Source organism: Chionomys nivalis, chromosome 7, assembly GCF_950005125.1.
Source record: "Chionomys nivalis chromosome 7, mChiNiv1.1, whole genome shotgun sequence".
Lineage (NCBI taxonomy): Eukaryota > Metazoa > Chordata > Mammalia > Rodentia > Cricetidae > Chionomys > Chionomys nivalis.
The window spans coordinates 57,247,904-57,272,036 of record NC_080092.1 but is presented as its reverse complement, the minus strand read 5'-3'; the positions used below and the strand labels follow the sequence as shown (position 1 = coordinate 57,272,036).

Here is a 24,133-nt window from a genome sequence, read left to right as displayed (position 1 = left end):
AATCATATTCAAGTAGAGCAAGCTCAGAGTTTTTGCCCTTCCTCCTATTCTGCCTGGGTCTAGATTCTTAAGTTGAACCTAAGAGGCGAAGGGACTGAAGGAGGAATTCCATTCCTAATCCTGGAACAGCCAAAGGTTTTAATAGGGTCTCTTGTGGGAATCATAGAGGCTAAGTAAGAGGCCCAAAGCAAGCCAGGCCAGAGACATTTGTCTGGTGAGGAAATGAAGACTCTTAATATTTCACTCACCCATGACAAAGATGCTTCTCATTCAGACCAGATACTGGCCAGAAGTGGAGATCCAGGTTGAAGTGAAGATAGAGCAGAGGCGACTTAAGGAAAGCCTCTGGGTCCTTTGTCTCTGTTTCAAAGAGTGGCCACGTGGGCCTGAGAAGTCCAGAAGAGCTTCTCTTGGCAAGAGTGGGGCTGGTGTTGCTAAGTATACCTGTTCTGTGATAGCCATTAATCCACGCTGCTTACATAAAAGGTCAGAGTGGCCCACACCTGAGAAAAGACAAGATACAGGGCCTTGAGGTCACTTGTCTGGACGACCTTAGCGCTGAAGAGGATTCCATTGTTAGGACAGGGCAGCTCCTTAGTCCCCTGGAGCTGTCATTTAGCTGGACAGATCTTTCCGGCATAGGTGTGCATACAATATGCACATCCCAAGACGTTCACTTAGCCATTCCTAGCTGTTGCTTACATTGAGGGTTCAAGAGTACAGGATATAAGATACACACATTGGGTTTATTCATTCATTGTGGCTCTGAAGGTGAAGAGAGACCTTAACACTGCGTGTGGTGGCCCAAGCCTGTAATCCTAGCCTGCAAAGCTGAGAGAGGAAGACTAGCACATGTTTGAGTCTAGCTTGTGCTGCATAGTAAGACCCTTTCTGAGAAGAGGGAAGAGAGATATTAAAAGCTTCTGCAGTGGAAACCCCCTGGCTCTGGCTGCTGATGCTCTACCCTACTGCCATCCTCCCTAACTTCTTATCAAAGAGAAGAAACTTGCATGTGTGCCTTTGCCATTCACGGACCCAGGCGCTTCCCTGTAGTATTCCTTCAACCATGGGCAAAAAAACAAGAGTACTTCCCCCAGGACTAGAAACCCTGCAGCACTCTGTGGGTGCAGGGTCAGACCAGCAGGTGGGACCCTGGGACCCTGTGCTTACACCTCCTTGAGTGAGCAGCTCTGGAACCACATGAATAGTCTTTCAACCCCAGTTCCCCCACCTTTCCACTGAGCTGTCTCTCCAAAGTCCCTGACTCTGCATATCTGCTGCACTGTAGCCCCATGCAGATGTAGAGCCACCTGTACACAGTGTGCATTGCACAGGATTCATGCACCCTGCAATGGAAGCCCTTGCTTAGGATGAACTTGTCAAATTTTTTGGCACCTGGGATGTCTTAGCTCTTGGTACTGTATGAAGTAAGTGCCAGGCCTCCCTGGTGCTCTCCAACATGTCTGATCCTATACACGGGGTGACCAGTTGGTCCTCCTGGGCTTGGTGCCCTGCTTTTAGATGGTCTTGGACCAGGGATTGCTGAGCCTGCCAGCCAGAGTGGTTCCTCAAAGGCCAGAGTTGCTGGCTTCCAGGGCTACAGTAGTTCAGAGATAGTGAGGTCCCAGGCCCAGAAGGACAGCGCTATGGAGAGAATTAAGAAGGATCTCTGAAACCTCTGCACGTGCTGTCTGGGGGTGTTGCCACATGTTGGCAAAGGGCACTCATATACAGGGACTTAGCCTTCTGCTGAGCTGACAAGGGACTGTTTGTCTTCCCTTCCTCTGTCACAGCATGCTGGGTACAGGAAAGAACACTGGCATTCTGTCAACACCCTGGTGGCCTAGAGGAACACACACACACCCTGCTCCTGGGACCGGCTCAATGCCCAGGAGAAAGCCCGTATCAGTTTTGGGTTTCCAGAGCCATAGACCAGGTGTGTTGTCCTTGGTCTCACGGGAGCCATAGGAGCTATTCCTGGGCTTCTGCAGAAAGGGAAAGGTGCCTGAGGAAATGTCCCCTAGCCCAGCCTCGCTTGAAACATGCGCTGGGTTGGTAGGAGCCAAGGGGCTTCATTTTTTTTCAGTCCTGGAAAAATAGCTTAACTTGCTGCGAGACCTTGGATAAACCTCTTCCTTCTGGTGTGGGTGCAGAGAAGGAGCTGAATGGTTGATCTCTGTGAATCCAGCTCATATGATGGTCTTGGCTAGGACTTCATTCCTAAGCTTTAAACCTTCACACGCAGCAAAGTCTGGCTGGGAGAGGTCACATGGGTGCATGTGGGCCATGGCCAGCCATTCACTGAACATGGGAGAAGAGAGGCAAATGGGAGTGTTTGGCTCCTGTCTTGAAGGAAGCCTGGTAGAAAGCTATAGCTGTCTCTACCCTACATCCTGGGGCACGGATGTTAATGGAGTACTTCCTGTGTACAGGGCCCAGGGATATAGAGGGCCAGGCAGGGAGGCCTGATCTAAAGAAGTCAGTCAATGAGGAGGGTCATTTCAGGCTGGATGGTTTGTGAAAAGAAAATAGGGTAATGGATTAGAATGGAAGAATTGGGAGGTTTAGCCTGGAGAATTTAACTGATGGACTTTGGTGGGTTTAGCTATGAAAGATCTAGGGACAGTGCAGACTAAGTAACCTAGACTAAGTAACCTACAAGACTAACGCCCTAGAGCAGGTGTGTTCAGAAGCAGGCAAAGGTTATGCAGAGTGGAGGGAACACAGTTGAAGGCATAGGGACTTGTCAGCAGCCAAGAAGGAAGCTGCTAGAGCCTTTCAGCACAACTTGGTAATGTTGATGTGTTTTGAGCATGACCGGGGTACCGGCATCAGTCTTTAGCTCTTGATCTTCTCCGAGGTAAGTGCTAGTATTATCTATGCCATCTTATATATGAGGGAACGGAGGCTTAGAGAATGACCTAGATGATGTCACTTGGTGCTTAACAGAGGAGCTGGCTCTTAAATCCAAGCAGCTGGGCTCTATATATAGAATCTCACCTATACCACCAGCCTTATGTGGCCTCCAAGGAGGAAGCCCAGAACTTCCTCAGGCCCTGGGGCTGCTTCTCAGATGTCCAGTTATCAGGGTGGCCATGCAGCCAGTTGATAACCTAGATGGGAACTTGTGGAGGTGCAGGGTTCCCGCCCATCTAGCTGCCTTGTGGGTAGGATGTGCTGCTTGGCCCAACATGCTCTATCTCAGCGGTCACAGGGATGCTGTTGATGATGTATATGACCATGAGACTCGGAGCAGATGTGAGGCCTGGAGAGGAGTCTGTTCAGAGCTGCACAGTGGAATTGCCAGTGTCCCCATTTTCACTAGAAGTAGGCTCTATACCTAGAAAAAAAAAAAAAAAAGTTCCTAGTCAGGGTGGGGAGGTAAAGTCAGTTTTAGAAAAGGACTTTATAATTCTTATGAAACCGCTGCAAATCAAGGCCTTTGAGCCGTGGTGGTCTTCCAGACCTTTGGCATTTCAACAGCAGCCAGCATGGACTTTGGAAAGCCTGTTGCCTCAGGCAGCTGAGAGTCGCCTCTGCTACTTTGGCCCTAAACACCTCCAGACAGGGCTGCTGCCCCTGCTCTTTCTGCCCTGCTGACCCCAGCATGGCCCTGGCAAGGGTGGGGTAAAATACTTTCTTTCTTTTCACTTGAAGCTTGGCCCTGAGTAGGGGAGGCCTTGGCAGAGCCCCAGGACTAGGGGAGAGGTGAAGGTCCAGAAGTGGTCCGGTTTTGTGTTTTGTTTGCTTCTCCTCAAAGTTCAGCCATGCCCAACCAGAAGCTAAGAGTGTGGTCTACACAGGATAGGCTGAGCGCACTGAGTGGAGTGCTGGAAAAGGCAGGTTGCTATGGGACTAAGAAGCTAACCTGGTTTCAATAAAAGCCTCCTTCAGAGCTGCTAAACCCCTTCCATATGTGGGCCCTGGGAACTTCAAAGTTCTTGAGAGGGGGAGGGGAAGCAAGTAGAAGTGAAGGAGCCTCATCCGGGTATCTTAGGATGGGAGTCAGCTTAGCACCTGTGGCTGGCTTGGAGCAGATGGGCAGACTGGCCACAGAGCACCTTCAGAGCAGCCTGGCCAGCCACGCTGTGCCTGTTCCAGAGGGAGAGGGCTAGAAAGGCAGAACTGGCTGGGCTTCACAGTGAGGCTGCCAGGCCGCTGGGAAGATGAAGCGACAATTTCCTGAGCCTGACCCTGCTCTTTTCTGACCCAATTGCTGAGCTGGAAGGCAGGATAGAGGCATGTTCCTCTGCCCTTCCCTGAGCTCAGCAGCCACGTTGACAGAATCTTAAGTGCCCTGCTGCAGGAAGGCGAGGCTGTCTCTTGGCAGATTCCTCTCCCCACTGCCTGCCCGGCTGTGCCTCTCACGCCTGTGGTATGTCCCAGTGACAGGCTGGCTTAGTTTCCCAAGGGATCCAGCCCTAAGCCTGTGACTGTACTGCAGGCAAGGAAAAGTCATCCCAAGGCCACCAATGTGGCCCTTGGTATCAGAGCCATACCCACAGCAAACATGGTACCTCCATGGCCTGGTCCCCCAGAGACACCCAGACTACCTTTTGTTAGTACCTAGCTGCAGCTGATTTTACTGAGGTTCTTGATGTCGTATAGAGCTCGCACGCCTCTTAGCAGAGCGGCTTTAGCACACTGGATCTACTGCCCTTGTTAGAGAGCATTTCGTTTTTATAAATCTCTAAGACTTGGAGGGGGGTCTATTCCCTTCCAGAAAAGGACAAGGGTGGGTCTCAGTCTCAGGAGGCCACAAGGCAGAGTAAAGTAGGAATAGCAGGAACAACGTTCCTGGGGGTAGGAAGTCAGAGGCTTGTGCAGGACTCCTCACAGCCTCTGGTCTCAAGTGCTGGGGGCTCTTAAGAAAGGGGTTCCACTTTCGGAGGTGGAGGCCTGGAGCCTTGCTGAACATTGTCATCAGGGGTGTGCATCATCCACCAAGCCCCTGGGTGCCTCCCAGGGCTCTGCTTCCTGGGGGCTGCTCGTACCTCTGATGCTCTCCATGGAAGCTAGACTTTTTCTTGGTCCCCAGCTGCTCCTAGACAGGCCTCTTACCGAAGACTAAGCAGCCCACGTGGCGGCATGTGAGCAGGTGAAGCAACCACACTCATCACTCCCTGGTGGGCTAGCTGTGTGGTAGAGGACATGTGGCATAGTGGAACGTGGTCCAGCCGTCGGGAGGATTTGGGCCTGAAGATAGCTTTGTCAACTGATAGAGACTAGGAAAAGAGACACCAGTGGTGAGAGAAACACAGAATTGCTTTGTGCCTCCTAAGCCAGGCACCAGGAAGTAGCCAAGAAGTAATGTGGTTACCTGCCTGGACTGGTGAAAACTGGGCCTGAGGAGAAAGGGCTTTCACATCTGAGGATGTTCCCCAAACTCATAGTGTGTGTCCTCTGTCCTTGGAGCCTCTGAGCCTCACCCTTCTAAGACCATGTTGGTGCTTCCTATGCTAAATACATGGTCCCTTTGGTCTAAAAAGAGTGACAGCGAGCGGGGATTCTAGCAGAGCCCCTGCATTTTGTGGCTCCTGGGCTAGAGCACTCTTGGACAGTAGTCTAAAGGCCTCCACTTCTCTCAGGGACAGGGCAGGATGTGTGGCCCCAGTGGAGACTGATGCTAAATGCACAGACAGCTGGACTGTTGTGTGTGTGTGACCACTGCTTAACAATGTCCTCTAAGGAATTTGGGGACCTGTTTCTCTTTTGCCTAGCTCTACCCTGGAGGAGCCTCACTGCAGGTTTGTTACCTGTGGATCTCCCCCACCTATCCCCTTATAAGCCCCATCTGCCTTTCTCCTTCAGATGGTCTGATATCTTCCACTCAGCGCCTGTGCCTGGGACCCATGGATGGCACCTGTCTTCTGGGACTAATGGTTGTCCCTTCTGACTGACATCCCTGGGGCTGGCTCCTGCACCCTGAGCACTAATCTAATCAGGAAATAGCAGAGTCCACAGTTCCCAGGGGTTATAAATAGTCACAGCAGCTCAGGCAGCATCATTTCTCTGGAAAATGTGCCATGTCCCTTTCGGCTCCCCACCCTCCCTTCTCTGTATTTAAATGACATCCTGAAATAGACTTGGTTTCTTGTGGCTGCAGGCCTCCTGGGAAACTGAGCATCATTGTCAGGGTACCGAGAAGCCGAGCAGGTCTTTCTAAGGGGATACTAGGGGCACACCTGTGGCAGGAACCAAGAACATGGTAGTAGTGGGAACTCAAAGAAAACAAGACCAGCGCCTTACCCACAGCTGTCCTGAAAGGTTGGAGCACATGAACCCACAACAAGCTAGTGCTAGACTGTAGCATCAGCAGGTACTTTACCTGTTTCAGCTCCCAGGCGCTGGGGGTGGCACCTTTAATCCCAGCACTAGGGAGGCAGAGGCAGGTGGATCTCTGTGAGTTCAAGGCCAGCCTGGTCTACAGAGCAAGTTCCAGGACAGCCAGGGCTACACAGAGAAACCCTGTCTCGGAAAACAAAACAAAAAAGGCTTCCAGGAAAGCAGACGCATGTAGGGAAGAGAGGAAATGGGAAGTTTGTTCTAGAAGCAGCTAGACACCAGGCTCTACACCAAGAGGGCTGTTGTTGCTTCTGAGAGAATCAGTGGCCCCACCACTTCAAAGTGCAGGGGCCAGGTTAGGCACGGTGCATGGTATCCTACAGATGGAGCAAAGAGAGAAAGTTGGGGAGACTTGCCTGTACCCAGCGCACATTCCCTAGGTCTTGGATACTGGGTAGGTTCCTTGTACTGTTTGAGTCTCTATGTCTTCAGAATGGGAACAACTATGAAGGCTTAAACCACACTAGTGGGTTATGATGATTAACTGAGATGTGTGTATAAAAGATTTGTCAAAGTGTCAGACATAACACAGAATGCTCACACTCTGTCAGGCAGCCCTGTGTGGTAGGCATGGCTACCACTGTGAGGAAGTCAAGGCTAGTGGAGTCTTAGTGATCCACCCAAATTCATGAGGTAGAATGGGAGCCCCAGGTCAGCCATGACCTCTAATCCCTGTTATTTCTAAACTCAGGGTAAGTCCAAATGCCACTCCAGGGGTTGGGAGCCATTGGCTCTGTCAAGAGGCCGTGCCAGGCCTTAGGGTACTAAGACAGGAAAGGGATATCCAATGAATCTGGCTAGGTGTCAGAACCATCAAACAGCCTGAGACTTCCACCAGTGCTTAGACTTAGTTTCAAAAGGATTGGTCGTTAAGTAGACAAGAATGTACGCATCTGAAATCTCAGCACTCAAGAGGCTGAGGCAGGAGGATTGAGAATTCCAGAGCAGCCAGGGTCACACAGCAAGACCCTGTCTCAGAAATCTCCAAAGAAAGGGATGCATCTGTCTCAGTCAGCTGGGAAAGAACAATTGAGATCCCTCTACCCTGTGTGGCCACTTCTGGGAGATAGAATCAGCTCAGACAGAGGCCCTGATTCTACCACCCAGCAGTCCAGATGCAGTAAAGGAACTGGGAAAAAGCAGGCCATGCTGCAGGTCGGGGATTTAGAAGCAAAAGTTGGGCAAGAACAGAAGTTCAGAAAAGAAAGACCAAAGTTGGGGCTTCTTTCTGTTGGGACTCCTTCTGAATGAGAGGGCCTAGGCAGTAATCAGGCTGGCAGCTGTCTTTGTTGGAGACTGTCCCACTGTGGGCAGGGGCTCTGCCCAAGGAAGATCTCCACATGCTGCGTTCTAGTCTCAGTCCCATTCCTCTGTGCACACACTGACTGTTGGGCACAGGGCTCGAGCCTCTGCAGCCTAAATGCAGGCCCAGAGCCAGCCAGGTATAGCCCAGACGCCATCAGAGGTCACTGACGCTGGAGGACCTGGGCTGACCTGCATATGTCATTTCTTTTTTCTGTGGGTACAGTGTCCTGTTTAGGCACATGTACCCCTGAAAGTGTAGAGACTTGCCCAGGAAAAAGGTGGGCAGGGGGAGTTGCATCAGCTCTGATCCCTTGAAGGAAAGGAGCCTTGTCACCTCAAAAGATGAGCTCATTCTTGTGTTTAAGTGGATGATGGCGGGTGTTGAATCACTATGGTAATTAGATTCCACTGCATACACTTAAAGAATGATGTCATCATTTTTTAAGATGTCAATATTTACATTATCCTGGAAATGATATTCTTTACAGCTACTTAAACTTGACATAGTATTGTTGAGTTTAAAACATGCAGGGGTTAGGGGTGGCTGGGATATATAACGCATGGGCACAGTGTGGTTTTAGTGTTCCATTCTTCTGGTAGGTGCCAGGAAATCGGGAAGCCCTGTTATCCTCTCATTTCCATGCTCATCTAAGTCTGCCGTATGTGTTGTGCTCTCTTAGTGTGCAGTTGTTGTGTCTGTGACTTGAGGTGACAAAGCCCATCCGACTGTAGTGGTAGTCAGGAGCCAGCACAGTGAATCAGGGGTCCTTCCCTAGGGAAGACTGCGGGAGGGGACTGCGGGCTCAGGCTACTTCAACAGGTTGATTTCAAGAACAGCATCTAGCCTTCTGCCTTTCCCACCCTTTACCTGTCTTGTGAAGCAACTTCTGACCAATGGGGAAGCTGGGCTCTGACCTGTCCTCCTTCCTTCCCTCCCCCGCAGCTGGATCCACAGACTGTGGAAACCAAGAACTGGCATACGGATGTGATTGAAATGAATGGGGTAAGGACATCTGAGCCATGGTGGGCACCCTCCTGCCACCTTCCCCTGGGTGCTAGGCTGCTTGTACCTCCCTCAGTCCAGTGTCCTCTCTTTGGCCACACCCTTCCCTATCCCAATTGCAGGTGTGCATGGAGCCCTGCCAGCTTAAGGGTAGCCCTGTTTACAGTCCTGGGGAAAGAGACCCTATGTTTGGTGACACTCATGCCCTGGGGGATTTGTACCTACTCCACCCCCTGACCAGATCAAAGTGGAATTCTCCATGAAATTTACCAGCCGTGACATGAGCCTGAAGAGGACCCCATCCAAAAAGCAGACTGGTGTCTTCGGAGTGAAGATCAGCGTGGTGACCAAGTAGGTGCTGCCTTGGAGACTGAATAGCTTGGGTACCTGGGTGCCAGCCACATCCCACCTTCTAGCCCCTGCCCGTGCCAGCAGCCTAGTCAGTCACCACAGGCAAGCAGTGTGGAGGCCAGAAATGGCTCCCAGGATGTTTTAGAAATAAGGAGTCCAACATGGAAACAGTGGACTATTCCAAGGGAGGCCAGAGTGTTTCCTGCGCTAAACAAGAAGTGACCATGGGCCCACATGTGGGCTTGGCAGCAGTAAGCTGGAGAAAGAGGGTGGCCGGCTGGGAAAGGGCCACGCCCATTAGGTCACTCTGCCCCTCTGGGCACTTTGTTCCCAGTTCTTGACCTACCCTGTTCATATGAATTAGCTGCTTAGCCTCCCCGTGAACATTTTTGTTTGCTGTTTTTCCTTTCCCCTGGAGGATATTTTTATTGCATTGCTAGGGTGCGGACCCAGGGTCTCACACTTGCTACTGCAGTGCTCTGCCACTGAACTGCTCCTGCCCACAAGCGTCTGAACCCAGTGGGGTGGTCTTTCACCAGTCTTTGAGACTTCTTCCCCATGCTCATTGCCGTACCTCAGCAAGCAGGCTCTAGGGAATAGGAAAACCTCTTCTCCAGGCCTTGCCTTGACTCCTAACCCCAAGGGGCTAATGCTGCTGTGGGAACTCGAGGGCACAGCCAGTGTGAGAAGCTCCCTCCATCCATCCCCTGTGCACCCGTGTCCTACAGGCGGGAGCGCTCCAAGGTGCCCTACATCGTACGACAATGTGTGGAAGAGGTGGAGAAGAGGGGCATCGAGGAGGTTGGCATCTACAGGATATCAGGGGTGGCCACGGACATCCAGGCACTGAAGGCCGTCTTTGATGCCAGTGAGTAGGGAGGGTCCGGTGGGCATGGGTGGAGAGCAGGGAAGTCTTGGCCTATAGTTTGTTGTAGCCTGAAAGAAGCTGTTTCCTCTGACAAGTTACATGTTCTACGTCTTGTCACCTAGCCTCCCTCCACTCAGTTTCTTTCCCACTGCTACAAATAAGGACAGCATTCAGAGAGGTCAGGTCCCTTACTCCGGGTTACCATCTCGTAAGGTTTTGAACCTCAACTTAAACTGAGACCTTTTTGACTCCAGAGTATATACTGCTGGCTCAGGCTCCCCCCTGCTGTCTCTGGGCCCTATTACCCTGTGGCAGGTCTTCTCAGCACAGCCCTTCTGTGGTGCGGTCTGGCCCTCGGTTTCCTCTTCTCCATCCTACTGGCTCAGGCTGAGGCAATGGTAGCATATCCAGTGCTCAGGGTGCCTGAACAAGCCAGCAGCAATGAGTCCAGCTAGACAAGTTATGTCCCTCCTCTCTTCCGGGAAAGCCTGTCCCCTGCTGTCCTTTCTTACAGATAACAAGTGAGCTGACAAAACAGAGCTGGTGGGCACCATGTATGGCCTGCCTTTCTAAGGGGAAGCCAAAGGCTGAAGTGCAGTGGGTAGAGATTTGAGGGACGGATTTGAGGGCTGCCACTGAGGAGAAGCTGTCTCGGGTCAGCATAGCCTCAGACTTTGCCCCCTCCCTTACAGATAACAAGGACATCCTACTGATGCTGAGTGACATGGACATCAACGCCATTGCTGGTACCCTCAAGCTCTACTTTCGGGAACTGCCTGAGCCCCTCCTCACAGACCGACTTTACCCAGCCTTCATGGAGGGCATCGGTGAGGTTTCCGGCATCCTGGGAGGGTTGACTGGCCTGAGTCTAGGCTGCTGAAATGACAGGCAGGAGGAGACGCCCCGGGAACTACTGTCAGTGGTGTGTCCACTGCACTTTCTGTCACTGAGGCTGAAGGACCCGAGAGTGCGGTGGGCTCTTGCTATCTGCCTGTGTGTCCCCTTTGTGGCTCCTCTTTATGTATTGATCTGTTTCCTAGAAACACAGGCATTTAGGGAAGAAGGCCCTGAGCTGGTAGCTACCAGGACCAGAGAAGTGGGTTTAAACTGTAATATAGTGGGGACAGCTGCTCTGGTCCCCACAGAATGGCTCTCCTGATAGCTCAGGTACTAGCCAGTGGACCTCTGTGCCCACCTACATGGACCACTTCCAGGCCTGGCACAGTGCTCCCATCTTCTCCTGAGGCAGACAAGGCTTTAGACCCCATGGAGAACGTGAAACCTAGGGGAGGCTGTTGAGTCTAGGTGCCAGCATCAGAAGTGTTTGACAGGAAATATCCCCACCCCTAGTAAGAATGTGCAACTCCTGGGTTGAACTAGCACCAAGTATGGCTTGTGTGGCATTGGGATAATGGCTAGTTCAAGAGGGAAGGAGGAGGCTGCTCCCCCAGCCTGCTTTCTAGCCACGTTACCCATGGTGGGACATCCCAGGGGAACCTGCTGCTGACAGCCCCTCCAGCCAAGCCCTGCCCTAGCCCTTTCTCCTCCTGCAGCCCTGTCAGACCCTGCTGCCAAGGAGAACTGCATGATGCACCTACTTCGCTCCCTCCCCGACCCCAACCTCATCACCTTCCTTTTCCTGCTGGAACACTTGAAAAGGTAAGGAGGAAAGGTGGGGCTCAGCCAGAGCTGTCACCTGTCCTGCCAGACCCATCTTCTCAACTCTACCTCCTGGGTACTGACCTGTGCTAGGCCACCCATAGAAGCCTGAGTGATTGTTTTCAACCTCCTAATTGTAGCCTAAAGTAATTGGCCATGACACAGTGACACATGCCTGTTGTCCGGATACTGAAGCAGGGGGATTGCTTGAACAATCAAGAATAGCTTGAAAAACATAAGGGGACTCTTAGAGTGGTGGGTGAAGCACAGACCTCAGGTTGGTTTTAATCTGTGAGCTCCAGATGCAGCCATATGGTCGGTGTAGTTTTTGTTTGTTTGCATTTACTTATTATGTTCATGTGTGTACATATGTATATGTGCCATGGCTTGCATGTGGAGGGCAGAGGACAACTTGTAGAAGTTGGTTCTCTCCTTGCTGAACTCAGCCCATCAGAACTGACAGTAAGGACCTCTAACCACTGAGCCATCTCACCAGCCCAGGGTAGCATTTTTTTTTTTAATATTTATTTATTTATTTATTTATTATACAATATTCTGTCTATGTGTATGCCTGAAGGCCAGAAGAGGGCGCCAGACCTCTTTACAGATGGTTGTGAGCCACCATGTGGTTGCTGGGAATTGAACTCAGGACCTTTGGAAGAGCAGGCAATGCTCTTAACCACTGAGCCATCTCTCCAGCCCCCCAGGGTAGCATTTTTTAAGTGAAACAGAAAGGGCAATAACAGGGTGGCTATCCTCATCACTCACTTTTCAGCCCAGAACTAACACAGACACCGACTTGGTGTTCCTAGATCCACCTGCTACATTAGACCTGGTCCTCTGAGCTCATCCCCTTACCCAGGTGCTGGCCGTAGTTCAGTCAGGCCAGCCTCTGGAGGGCCAGTGGGGACTTAGACACAGCTGAGGCTGCTGCCTTGTTTTTCCCATCATGAGACAATGTCCCTCCCTCTGGTTTGGCAAGGAGCAGAGTCCCGACCAGTTCCCAGATAGTTTGGTGAACATTGTGGGAGGACACACTAAGGGGGAATAGGAAGGGAAAATTCATTAGGTTTTCCACCCTGGGAACTGGGCCCACATCTGGGTTCGTGTGTGTGTCTGTGTGTGTGTGCTAACCAGCTGCACAGCTCCCTGCTGGCGTTGAAGTGTTTGCCTGTTTCCAAAGCCGTCAGCAGGCACATTTGTGACTCTTCCCGTAGAGGCTGGGAGTTGCATTGAGAGTAGGATGAGAGGCCCTGACCAGCGTGTGTGTCAAAGCCTCAGAAACATCTCCTAGTGTGGAGTCAGGGGAGGCCCAGGATTTGTGTTTGATGATACTGAGCCTGCCTGGACAGTAGCCACAGATGGCAGCTCCCACTGTCACTCGGGACATGTCAGTGGAGTACCTGGTCTGTTGGTTAAGAGAAGCGGGGAAACTCTGGAAAGAGCCAGAGCAAACCTGTGCGCATACCCTTCAGAGGCAACGGGGAATTCAGGCCTCAGACTTGCCTCTGGTTACAGCTGCTCCTGCTACAACACAGCCCTGTATAACTGCAGGCCCAGCTAGCCACTACCTCTGGGCAGCACATCCTCCCTGCCCTGCCCTGCACTGTTGACTGTACTCCTGGGGAGACAGCTCAGAGTTCAGAAGCCAGCTCTAGCACCTATTAGCTGTGTGACTCTGAATAAATCACTTAGCTTCTCTGTACTTGGTTTCCTCACCCCTACAGCGGAGAGGATAAAATGCCTGAGGGAGCTTCTTCAGGTGCCTTGAGCTTCCCAGAACCCCAGGTCTCCTGGGGCTGCTGAAGAGGGACTTCTCTGTTCTCCTTCCTTTTCCCAGGGTTGCTGAGAAGGAACCCATAAACAAGATGTCACTTCACAACCTGGCCACTGTGTTTGGCCCCACGTTACTGAGACCCTCAGAAGTGGAGAGCAAAGCACATCTCACATCAGCTGCAGACATCTGGTCCCATGATGTCATGGCCCAGGTACGTACTACAAGCATGGTGCGGGCCTCCAGGCAGTTCAGAGGCCCCACTTCCCTCCTAGGCAATTGGATTGGTGGGATATAGGGTGCCCAAGCACAGGGCTGCAGAGCTCCCACTCTGCTTTGTCAGAGTTGAGGAATGCCTGTCCAGGTGCTAGCTGCATTCCTGCGAGGGCCTCAGTCTCGGGTACAGAAGATTCGGGACTGGGGGTTGACCTCATGTATGAAAGATCCAGTGTTGCTTTGAGGGTCAGACTTTCCTGGGCTACCTTCAACACCAGGATAGGCTGTCCAACCAAAGCTGATGTCAGGCCCCCTTTTGACTTAGGCATGGAAGTGGCTCCCTGACCCTTGGCCCTGCAGCACCCTCTAGTGCTGTAAATGAGCTTCCTAAAAAGGGGAAGAAGCCAGAATGAGCCTGGGATGGATGTGACCTCGGCAACAACAGACTTGGTTGCAGCTCGCGAGTCATTTCTTCTCAGCATAGCAGGTGAAAGGGGTCTGGAACATGAGGACACCAACCTCAGTCTCCTTGTTTCTCCACAGGTCCAGGTCCTACTTTACTACCTGCAGCACCCCCCCATCTCCTTTGCAGAACTGAAGCGGAACACACTGTACTTCTCTACAGATGTGTAGCCTGAGATGGGCAGCTGTGGGGGTGGCCAGAGCCAGCCCTCCAGCCAGGGCCCAACATAGACTTGAAAGACTGCAACAGAAACTCCCCAGCCTAGCACTCCAGAGTCCAAGGGAAGCCACCTTCCGAGAACTGGAACCTGTGCAGCTTTTGTGCCACCTTGTACAAAGCCAGCTGACCAGCCCCCAGCCTCCTCACCACACCCCAGCTCCTACCCTCTGTACCTTTGCGTGTGTCTGATGCTCCGTGCTGTCCAAGATTGTTTTATGTATATTTGTGATGCAGAAAAGGTAGTGGCCAAGCTGGTGTGGGCACAGACAGCCTGCTTTGTTCTTTCATTTCTCCCAACACTTTTTTTCTGCCTGAGTCCAGTTTGGGGACTTTTATTTTGCACTGTGTAACTGCTGCCAGCTTCTCCTCTCCTGACCCTGCTCCCAGATTGCAGCCTCCCTGCAGTGTCTCTGCCCTCTCCATCTTCCCAGCCTGCTGCATGCATGTGCAGCATGGGGATTTGCTCCATCACTGCAAAGTTCTGCAGAGGTCCTGGGCAGTGGTGGCCTGTCTGATGTGCTGTGTGCCGCCCTTGGCCTCATTGCTCTCCACCTATGGAAGCACACCTGCTTCCTTTGCTGTCTGTGCAAATGTTGAACAAGGAGACAGACACACACTAATTCTCAGCTTAGCACAGAGCTGGAGAGCTGATTTCTGGAATGTTCTATTTGAGAATTGCCCTTTTTGGGGTTTGTCTGTTCTATCTCCTGCCTACCATGAGGCATCTTCAACTGTTTCTTCGACTGCTGGATTTTCTGTTTCCTTTCCCCTGGTGTTGTTTTGAGTGTAATGACTCACACGTGTCCTGCTATCGAGAGAGGTCAGGAATGCACCTGAGGATGTGGTGGGCACCCAGGCTGTGAATCAAGACGGATGGAGCAGACAGCAGTGGCAAGTCAAGGGAAGCCAGTCTTCACTGTAAAAACCTGCAGAGGCTATCCTAGTGGATGGAGCATGACCTCCTGAAGGGCAACATCTGTGGCTGAGTCAGGTGTCCAGATGACAGCAGGCTTTGTCCTGGAACCTGGAACCTCATATACCTCGTGGTACTTTTGCCTTAGATTTTACACCCTCAAGAGCCAAGCACTGCCACGGGGCAGCCATCTTGTCATGTGTGCTCCAGAGCCTAGGAATAGAAGGCACAACCCAGCTGGAACAGCCCTGCCCTGGCACTGGCCCAGCTTCTAAATAGAACTCTGTGGGTAATCCCAAGTATTCTAGAAGTTGGGGGGCAGGCTGCCTCCCTTGTGTGTTCTGCTGGGGCTCCAGAGCATGGGGTCAGCAGGTGTCATTCCCAGCTTGGCAACCTATTGCTTGGTACTAGAAAGACTTATTCCCAAAACACCATTTCCAGTCCGTGGCAATTAGCAGGGAAAGGTGCTCCTGTCACAGGGCCTTGAGCTAGACGCAGCTTCCTGGATCTTCTGTGTGGCAGAGTTGATTCTTGGCCCTCAGGATTGGGGAGACCAGCTCTCATTGTGTGTGCTCAGGGCTAAGTCTAAACATGGGTTTGCTGGCCCCCAAGCTGTTGTTTGCTAGGTGAAAGGCAGGGCTTTCAGGTCTTGTTCATACCTGTTGCCTTTGACAGAACGGTACAGTTTGTGCATACAGGAGAAAGGAATGCCAACTTCCCAACTGCCTATTAGCAGTTTAAGAAGGAGCCTTGCTGTCTCAAACAGGTGAAAGAAAATGTCTCTGAGTGTAGAGGTCACATCATCTAGCCACGGTCTTGGCACTCAGGTGCTGGTGTGTGGCATTCTTGCTTCCAAAGAATTGACAGTAACAAATTATCAAAGCCCATCAAAACAGTGCCTCCTGTCTCTTTGAAACAAGGAATGTTGGCTTCTGGGCATTAGCTACTGCAGCCCCCAGGTTGCTTAGACAATGTAACAGCAGGAAGGCTGGAGGAGGAGCTGCGAAATATTAAAGGTTGCTATTATTTATAAATTCCACCCCAAGTGGGGCAAGTCAGGTGCCAGACCTGAACTGAGGTGCACCAAGGAAATATCTGGTGTTTCTTCTGAGACGGGGGCCATGCAGCCCCATCACTACCAGCAGGGCACCAGGAGACAGGGTCCAGGAATCCCAGGCATGCCTGTGCTTGCTTGGGCAGTGAACGAGGGCTGCCAGTTTTTGCTGATAAGGTAGGATGGGACCCCTAATAAGTTGGTATGGATATATTTTTTTTGTCTCTGTTCCATTTAAACTTAATGTAGATTATTATAAATTGATGTAAACCATGTGAGAGGGAAATGTTAATAAAAAAAATAACTGCAAAGCCCCAACATTTGCACAAAACTCAGCCCTGTGGTGTGGATGTTTGTGTTCTTAGTAGTCTAGGGAAGATCACCAATCTAAATATTTAAAACCTTCCAGCTGCACCCACATGCTTCCAGGAACCTGTTTATCTGTCTATCCTTGAACCTCTGACTTTTGGGGTTTGTGGCAGTTGTGGGGAAAGTCTCTTCTCACTCTCTACACATTCCCTTGCTGCTGTAATTCCCTTCATGGAACACTCTCTATGGACCTGGTCATCAGTGTGCCTGGGAAAAATGGCAGAAGTGGCCCATTGGTTTCCCACTAACTTAGCTGTATTTTCCCTCAAAATTGGCATGTTATGGCAACCTTTGGTTGAATTTGCTTGTCAGAGACTTGCATCCCCCACCAAGAGCCCACTCTCTCCTTCAGGAGAGCCAGTAGGGCTTGTGTGGGACTTCCACCAGCCGAAGCCATTGGACACTGTTTATTCTGGAGATGAGGAACAGATGTGTCTGCAAATTGCTGTTTAGTTTATGAGCTCACACTGACCCCCCAGCCATCTAAAACAGGAAGCTATTCATCTCCCCTTGATTGAATAGTCCACGTGGACAAGGCCTGGCTTGTTCAGCTGATGTCTACTGACAGCCCTGAGGCTCCTCTTTGCCAAGACAGTTGTGATGGCAACATTTCTTGTATTGAGGCTCATGTGGAAGACCAGTTGGTCAAAGACCTCAGGTACCTGAGCACTTTGACAGGTGCCAGCTAGAAACCATCTTTGCTTCAAGGTGTTCCTAGATGAAGAATTTACAGATGGTGTAGGAAACACTCCTGTGCTTCAGCCAGTCTCAGTGAGGAAGCCTCATGCTTACGAAAACAAGGCAGGCATCGTACAGAATTCACTGGGGGCTATAGGTGGGGAGAGGGTCACTAATAGAGTACTCGCCTAGCATGTTTGAAGCCTTGGGTTAAAATTTTTCGTTTTTTGAGACAGTAGCTCTGGCTGTCCTGGAATTCTCTCTGTAGATCCAGGCTGGCCTCAAAATCAAAGAGATTTTCACCTGCCTCTGTCTCCCAAGTACTGGGATTAAAGGCGTGGACTACCCAAGCCTTGGGTTTTTTCCTCAGCAGATGAGGAATGAAAAGGATTCAGCAGAGAAGAACATGAGCCCTGTGCACTAGCTCACACCCATTCCAAGGGAACAGCACAAAGGCAATGCTCTGGATTTGATGTCATCACTCACATACAGGACTCTCTGAATTCCGCTTAAGGGTGAGTAGAGATGAGGACGCAAGCAAAGAAAACGTGGAAGGTTCTTAGTATACAGCAGGGAAAAGACTGACTGCTGGCTGAAGGCAGTCATTACAGGTCTTTCCGGGGCCTTATACACAGCTGACGGAGGGCGGAACTGAGTCCATTGATTCCATCCTCAGGCACACACTATGGTAACTTAGTACAGTGGCAGAGAACAAGGACGGTGTGCGCAGGCCTTCAACATTTGACTTGGGCCGGTAGTTACTGAATGACTGAGCTGGCACAGCAAACACTCACGCATCTTTAACCTGGGCTGGGGTCTGAAGCCACTGGTTCAGCAAGCTGCATGCATGACCACCAGCCCAATGGGGTTCTCTACAGAGGCAGAAGAGTTACCAGCATCTTGCAGTGCACCTGAGAACATGGCTAGACTGCTTATGGGGAGAGACCTAGCTGACAGTGGCTGGTGACAAAGGTGCAGTTTCCACAAGCCCTGTTTTCCAATCTCTCCACATCTGTGGGAGATACAAAAGCTAAAAAGAATAAACTCTTTGTAACAGTACATATGCTCTTTAAAAAAGAAAACAAAGAAATGGGAATTTTGCCTCCATGTATGAGCAGTGGTGCCTGGTGCCCTCAGAGGGCCTTGGACCCCTGGGATTAGAGTTACAGACTGTTGTGAGCCACAGTGTGAACTAAACCTGAGACCGCTGGAAGAGCAGCGAGTGCTCTTAACCACTGAGCCATCTCTCCAGCCCCCATATACTTATTTTTTAACAAGGACAGCAAAGACACTAACTGAAATGCTATACTTGCCTGGATGGCGTAAGTTTACTTTGCCCTGCCCTGGTACTCAAGACGAATGCTTACACAGTCTCAAGGAAGAAGAGCTCCCTAGCTATGGGCAAACATACTGCCGCCTCCCTGTTCACAACGAGCTGAGTGAGGTCAGGACTGAGCTCAATTCTTAACAGTCAACACGCTGCCTCCTGATCTTTTCACTGCAAGGAGGCATACCATCTACGCTGAAAAACCTGGTTGGAATCCAGAAGTAGAAACTATGGCTGCTCCAGTGGCTGGAAGCAGAGAACAGCGAGGTGGTTCTCTCACACCGCCAACTGCAGAGGAAACAACTGGCTTCACCCCTGGAGCAATGCCAAGCGTGTAGAAACTGCTCCAAAGAAGAGCCCTGAAGGTGGCTGGCATCCTCCTTCCTTTCAGGCCATTTCTTTCACCGCAGGTAATAATCGATTGCAGCAGAGAAAGCAGCAAAACCTCCACAACCTATGGCCCCGGCCTTCACACCAGCTGCAAAGCAAACACGAGCAGTGTTACCATAGTAACAGGTGCTATACTGGACTTCCAAAAATTTTGCACCACAGATGCAAAGAAACCAATTTAAGCATGTTCAATCATTCAAACTCAGTGTCTCGTTAAGATTTCAATGAAGCAGCATATTCCATCCAAATCACTGTGCTTCATTTAACTATACATTTGCTTGGTTCTCATTCCAGTTACTGTTTCCAGTTGTGTAGAACTAGCCCCTCACAGTCAAGAAAACTGGTTGAGGGAAGTGGCCCTTGAAATAAAATGAAAGCATAGGGCCTTATACCCTGATCTGTTTATGGGATAAATTCCTGGGAAGGTGATCAAAACCCTGACAACAGTATTCAATTAAGAAAAATGTTCAGGGCCGGGCGGTGGTGGCGCACGCCTTTAATCCCAGCACTCGGGAGGCAGAGACAGGCGGATCTCTGTGAGTTCGAGACCAGCCTGGTCTACAAGAGCTAGTTCCAGGACAGGCTCCAAAACCACAGAGAAACCCTGTCTCAAAAAACCAAAAAAAAAAAAAAAAAAAAAAAAAGTTCAGACACTTGAAATGGCAGGAAATGAATTCTCAGCACAGCCTGCAGGTGCGGACAAATGGAGTGCTCGGGCTGTGACTTAGCTAGGCTTCTGCACCATCCTGCATGAGAACATCATCATCTCACACACTCAATATGGAAGATCTAGCTCTATGGTTAATCATGGGTAATTTTCCCATGCTTTTGAGAACAGCAGGGGACACTTTCAGTCATCCCATCCTAAAAAGCTATAAGCATCTTGCCACAATGCACATGATCTCATTCCACATACCAGCAAAGATTTATCGGGGGCTGGAGAGATGCTCAGCAGTTAAAAGAGCATTTGTTCCTCCTGTAGAGGACCCAGGTCTAGTTCCCACCAGCCACATGTAATTCCAGCCCAGGGAACCTGATACCCTCTTCTGGCACCAGGCACACATGTGGTACACAGACATATTCATGCAGGCAAAACACCCATACAAATAAAAATAAATATTTTTTAAAAAGGAAGATTTGATCTGGTCCAAAATCTCTGGAGTGCCAAGGATTAGACAGCCTAATGTAGATGGATATATATTAAAGTTCCTAGAACCAAGTGAACATGGAAGCAGCCAGGATTTATTTGTCAGAGGGAAGAATATCAAGCATCCTTAGAACACTCATGCTGAGAAATGTCAACATCAGCACGTTGCCCCGGACCACAAAAGAAAACCACTCGAGAGCTGTTTACCAACCTCTGAAACCAATGGCTCCGCCGGTGATGCAGCCGCTGATGACGCTGTTCTTCCAGTCTGACTTTCCCCGGTACTGTGGGTGGAGAGATGCTGTTTAGAGCCAGGGAAACAAGCCAGGCCAGACGGCTGAGGAAGGGCTTCCTGCTGCCTAGTTTACTCCTACCCAAAGGAAACCCTTAGTTTTCAAAAGGGCAGCTCCTAAGAGTTACATGTGCTTATACATGTTTCCTGCAGGTGGTACCAGAGGGTTGAAGTCAAGGCTAGCATTTGGGAGATAATCGAAACTTATGTTCAGCCGGGCGATGTGGTGGCGCACGCCTTTAATCCCAGCACTCGGGAGGCAGAGGCAGGTGGATCTCTGTGAGTTCGAGACCAGCCTGGTCTACAGAGCTAGTTCCAGGACAGGCTCCAAAGCCACAGAGAAACCCTGTCTCGAAAAACCAAAAAAAAAAAAAAAAAAAAACTTATGTTCTCCAGTATAATTTTTTAAATCTTACTTCTTTATTTACTTTTTGTGTGTGTAAGCACGTGTGAAGGCCAGAGACCTCCTTCCACAATGTGGATCCCAGGGATTGAACTCAAGAGAATCAGGTTTGGTGGCAAGTGCTTTAACCCTTTGAGCCATCTCACTGGCTCTCTCCAGTATAAAACATGAACTACAATTACCTGGGTGGAGATGTGGCTCAGTGGTAGAGCTCTTGCCTATTGTGCATAAAACCCCAAGTTCAATCTCTAGCACCAAATAAATAGGGAAAAAGATCACTTTTTGCCTATAGAAGATTTAAAAAAAAAAAAAGCAAACCCCCCTATTATAAATACGTAAAGAGTTCAATTAGAGACTAATCTAGACCAAACTTTGACATTTTAAAATGCTTGTTTTGAGGCAAAGTCTTCCTATATAGCCCAGGCTGGCCCAGATCTCATGCTCCTCTGCTTCAGCTCCTCTACGAAGTGACAAACACAGACCACATCTAAGGTTTGACATTTCTAATCTGCAATCCAGGAAGAATACGAGGAACATTGCTCCAGTGTGACGGGCTGCGAATGGCGGCGCGCGCCTTTAATCCCAGCACTAGGGAAGCAGAGTCAGGCAGCTCTCTGTGAGTCTGAGGCAGCTTGGTCTACGGAGCCATTCTAGGGCAGCCACTGCTACAGAGAGATTGTAACTTGAAGACAGAAAAGATGTGTGAGGGCAGCAGAGGGATTTCTTAGGAAGGAAGAGGCACTTACAGATTCTACCAGACACTCAGTACACGAGAACATGGCGCCCACGATGGCAAAATTTTTGGCATATGACATTCCTCTTTGTCCCATGTCTTTCAGAACTTCTTTTGCGGTTGGTGTCCGGTAAGGGTCCTTAGGGTCAAAGCCTACATTAGTATCAATGCCGGCTGTAAAGACCCCAAATGCACCTCCCAAGACAAATCCTAGGAACAAGCAGAGACAAGAGTTCTGCACACTCCGGACTACCATTTTGGGAAACTTGAAGACGGCCTTTTTAGTCTCAGCCCTGCTTCCTCCACAGTCACACTTGGAGCCCCCCCCAACTATTCTAGGTTTTCTTCTTCATTTTCCAGTCTTTCAGCTTTAACCCTGTTTCTCTGTAGAGCAGCCACCCTCGAGCTCAGCTGCCGACTTTGCATACCATTCCCTTACCCATGCCAACATTCATAAACGTCACTTATGGCATCACCACACACTCTGGAAAACTCTTTGTCACAGTAAGTTGGGAAGTAGGTGTTACTGTTCTCTTTGTCTAGCTTTTTTGTTAGTTTCAGACAGGGTCTCACTATGTAGTCCTGACTGACCTGGAACTCTGTAGAACAGGCTAGCTCAAACTCAAGAGATTCACCTGCCTCTGTCTCCCAGGTGCTTAGATTAAAAGTGTGTGTCACTACCACCCAGCTGTCCTCTCTAAACTAAAGTTCAGAGAAGTAACTGTTTCAAAGCTGCATGACTATCATCTATCTATTAATTTGAGACATAGTCTATATAGCTGTCCTGAAGCTTGCTATGTAGACCAGGCTGACCTCAAATTCATCTAGTGCTGGGATTAGAGGCCTGAGCCACCTCCCCCACCATACCTGGCTTTTACAAGGAGGCTGGGTATTGAACTGAGATCTTCATGCATGCATGGCAAGCCCTTTACCATCTGCACTTTCTGCCTCGCCATTTCTGCATGGATGTCTTACAAGATCAATATAAGTTCAGTGAAACTAGACACCACCTCCCCTCCCAAAATGTCTTGCTTTCCAATCCCTCTAGCTCCAAACCTCTCTCTTCTGTCTACTACACTTAAGATTTGCTTTTTGCTTGTTTGGTTGGTTTTTTGTTTTGTTTTTATTTTTGAGATAGTGTCTTGCATCATGTAATCCTGGCTGTCCTGGAATTCACTATATATTCTAGGTTGGCCTGGAACTCAGATCTGATTGCCCCCTTTATCCCCACGTTTAAAGACTTGAACTCCTGCTTTTCGGATTTCTTAAATGCTTTTCATTCCCAAGAAATGTAAACTCATCTACATTTACAGTTAACTCTTTTCCCTGCACACTGGAAGAGTGCTGTAAGTTCTCAAATCCTCCAAGTTAATTAGTGGTTTTTTGTTTGTTTTTCTAATGTCCCATTCCACCCCATGCCGACTGTCTAATTACACTGGCCTTTACCTTTTCATTTGTTGTTGGTTTTTGGTTTGGTTTTTGAGACAGGGTCTAATGTAGAACTGGCTGTCCTGGAACACTCTTTGTAGACCAGGCTAGCCTCGAACTCACAGAAATCCATCTGCCTCCGCCTCCCGAGTGCTGGGATTAACCTCAAACTTCTGGCTTGAGGACCTTTGCATTTGCAATGCCCTATGTGTCTGCAGCACTCTTCTGCCCGGGGTCCAGAAATTCTCTACCGGGGCTCCTGTCACTGTCACCCATATTCCCACTGCCCAGCACATGACAGTTGCTTAAGTCACAACTGTTTGAACAGACAAATGAATGAACAAAAGCAGGTCCTTAACAATCTGCAGGCCCTGACTGTAGTTCTGATTCTCCGTTCCGACTCCCAACAGTGAATGTTAACCCCAGGATCAAGAGAGGCATCTTCGGGTTCATTGAGGCATTCGGGGGGCAATCAAGGTCGAGACCCACACGTCATTCGCCTCCCAGGCACAGGGTCTTAGCAAGGAACCCCAAGGCCCTCCAAGTCCTCAGCCTCCCAGGGGTCCCACGAGCCTCGCCTCACCTCCCACGCAGGCTAGAACAGCCTTGAAGGCGCAACTTTCCATCGCCCTCTCGATCATCTTCTGCTCCTCGCTCTTGGAGGGACTCGGGATCCCGCCCAGACTGCCAGGCTCCAGGAGCCGGGGCTGACGCTTGTCACCCACCAGGTACTGCAGAAGAAGGCTGTACTGCAGCGGAGCTTCGGCGGAACAAGCCGCCTCAGGAGCTGAAGCCCCAGCCTTGGGGGCAGCCGCCGCCATGACGGTAGGAGCTCTAAAACCTTTCGCGTCCTACTTCCCCCAGCAGATTCCACACGCTTGCCTAGATGTCCAGCCATCGTGACGGAGCGGCAGATTCGCCACATTGAGGAAGCGATGTGCACCAGCGTCAAGGAAGTTTCCCCAAAGCCTCTTGTAAATACTGACTCGAGTCTGTAAGGCATTTCTAAAAGACTGACAACAAGATTCAGGGTCTCTAGAACACCCCGTCAACTAGGTGACTCCAGTGCAGTGCGTGCCGGGATTTGTAGTTCTAACTTCAAAGATCTAAATATATTTCCCAGAAAGCTGTGCGTGCGCTCGCCCGGCCGCTTCCTCCAGAAGCTCTAGTTGATAGCGGACGAAGAAAGGCCGGGC

At 50.2% G+C, this 24,133-nt stretch overlaps 2 protein-coding genes across 7 annotated transcripts in view; one reads left to right on the top strand and one right to left on the bottom strand.

The window, feature by feature from the left end:
* The window catches only part of Abr (ABR activator of RhoGEF and GTPase), a 198,714-nt gene extending 182,209 nt beyond the window's left edge, over nt 1–16,505 (top strand). For all 6 annotated transcript variants that reach the window (XM_057775296.1, XM_057775300.1, XM_057775297.1 and 3 more), the window contains 7 exons: nt 8,594–8,653; nt 8,895–9,004; nt 9,733–9,872; nt 10,565–10,699; nt 11,426–11,531; nt 13,372–13,519; nt 14,065–16,505. In XM_057775296.1, the coding sequence (XP_057631279.1) occupies nt 8,594–8,653; nt 8,895–9,004; nt 9,733–9,872; nt 10,565–10,699; nt 11,426–11,531; nt 13,372–13,519; nt 14,065–14,154 (789 nt within the window). In that variant the 3' untranslated portion in view covers nt 14,155–16,505. The remainder of the gene's footprint in view (nt 1–8,593; nt 8,654–8,894; nt 9,005–9,732; nt 9,873–10,564; nt 10,700–11,425; nt 11,532–13,371; nt 13,520–14,064) is intronic.
* Nucleotides 16,506–18,513: 2,008 nt separating this feature from the next.
* On the bottom strand, nt 18,514–23,780 carry Timm22 (translocase of inner mitochondrial membrane 22). Its single transcript, XM_057775303.1, has 4 exons — nt 23,521–23,780; nt 21,523–21,719; nt 20,293–20,365; nt 18,514–19,022 (listed from the first exon to the last, which is right to left on the bottom strand). The coding sequence occupies exons 1-4, from the start codon at nt 23,756–23,758 to the stop codon at nt 18,946–18,948; spliced, it is 585 nt and encodes a 194-aa protein (XP_057631286.1). The 5' UTR covers nt 23,759–23,780; the 3' UTR covers nt 18,514–18,945.
* Between the last annotated feature and the right edge of the window lie 353 nt (nt 23,781–24,133).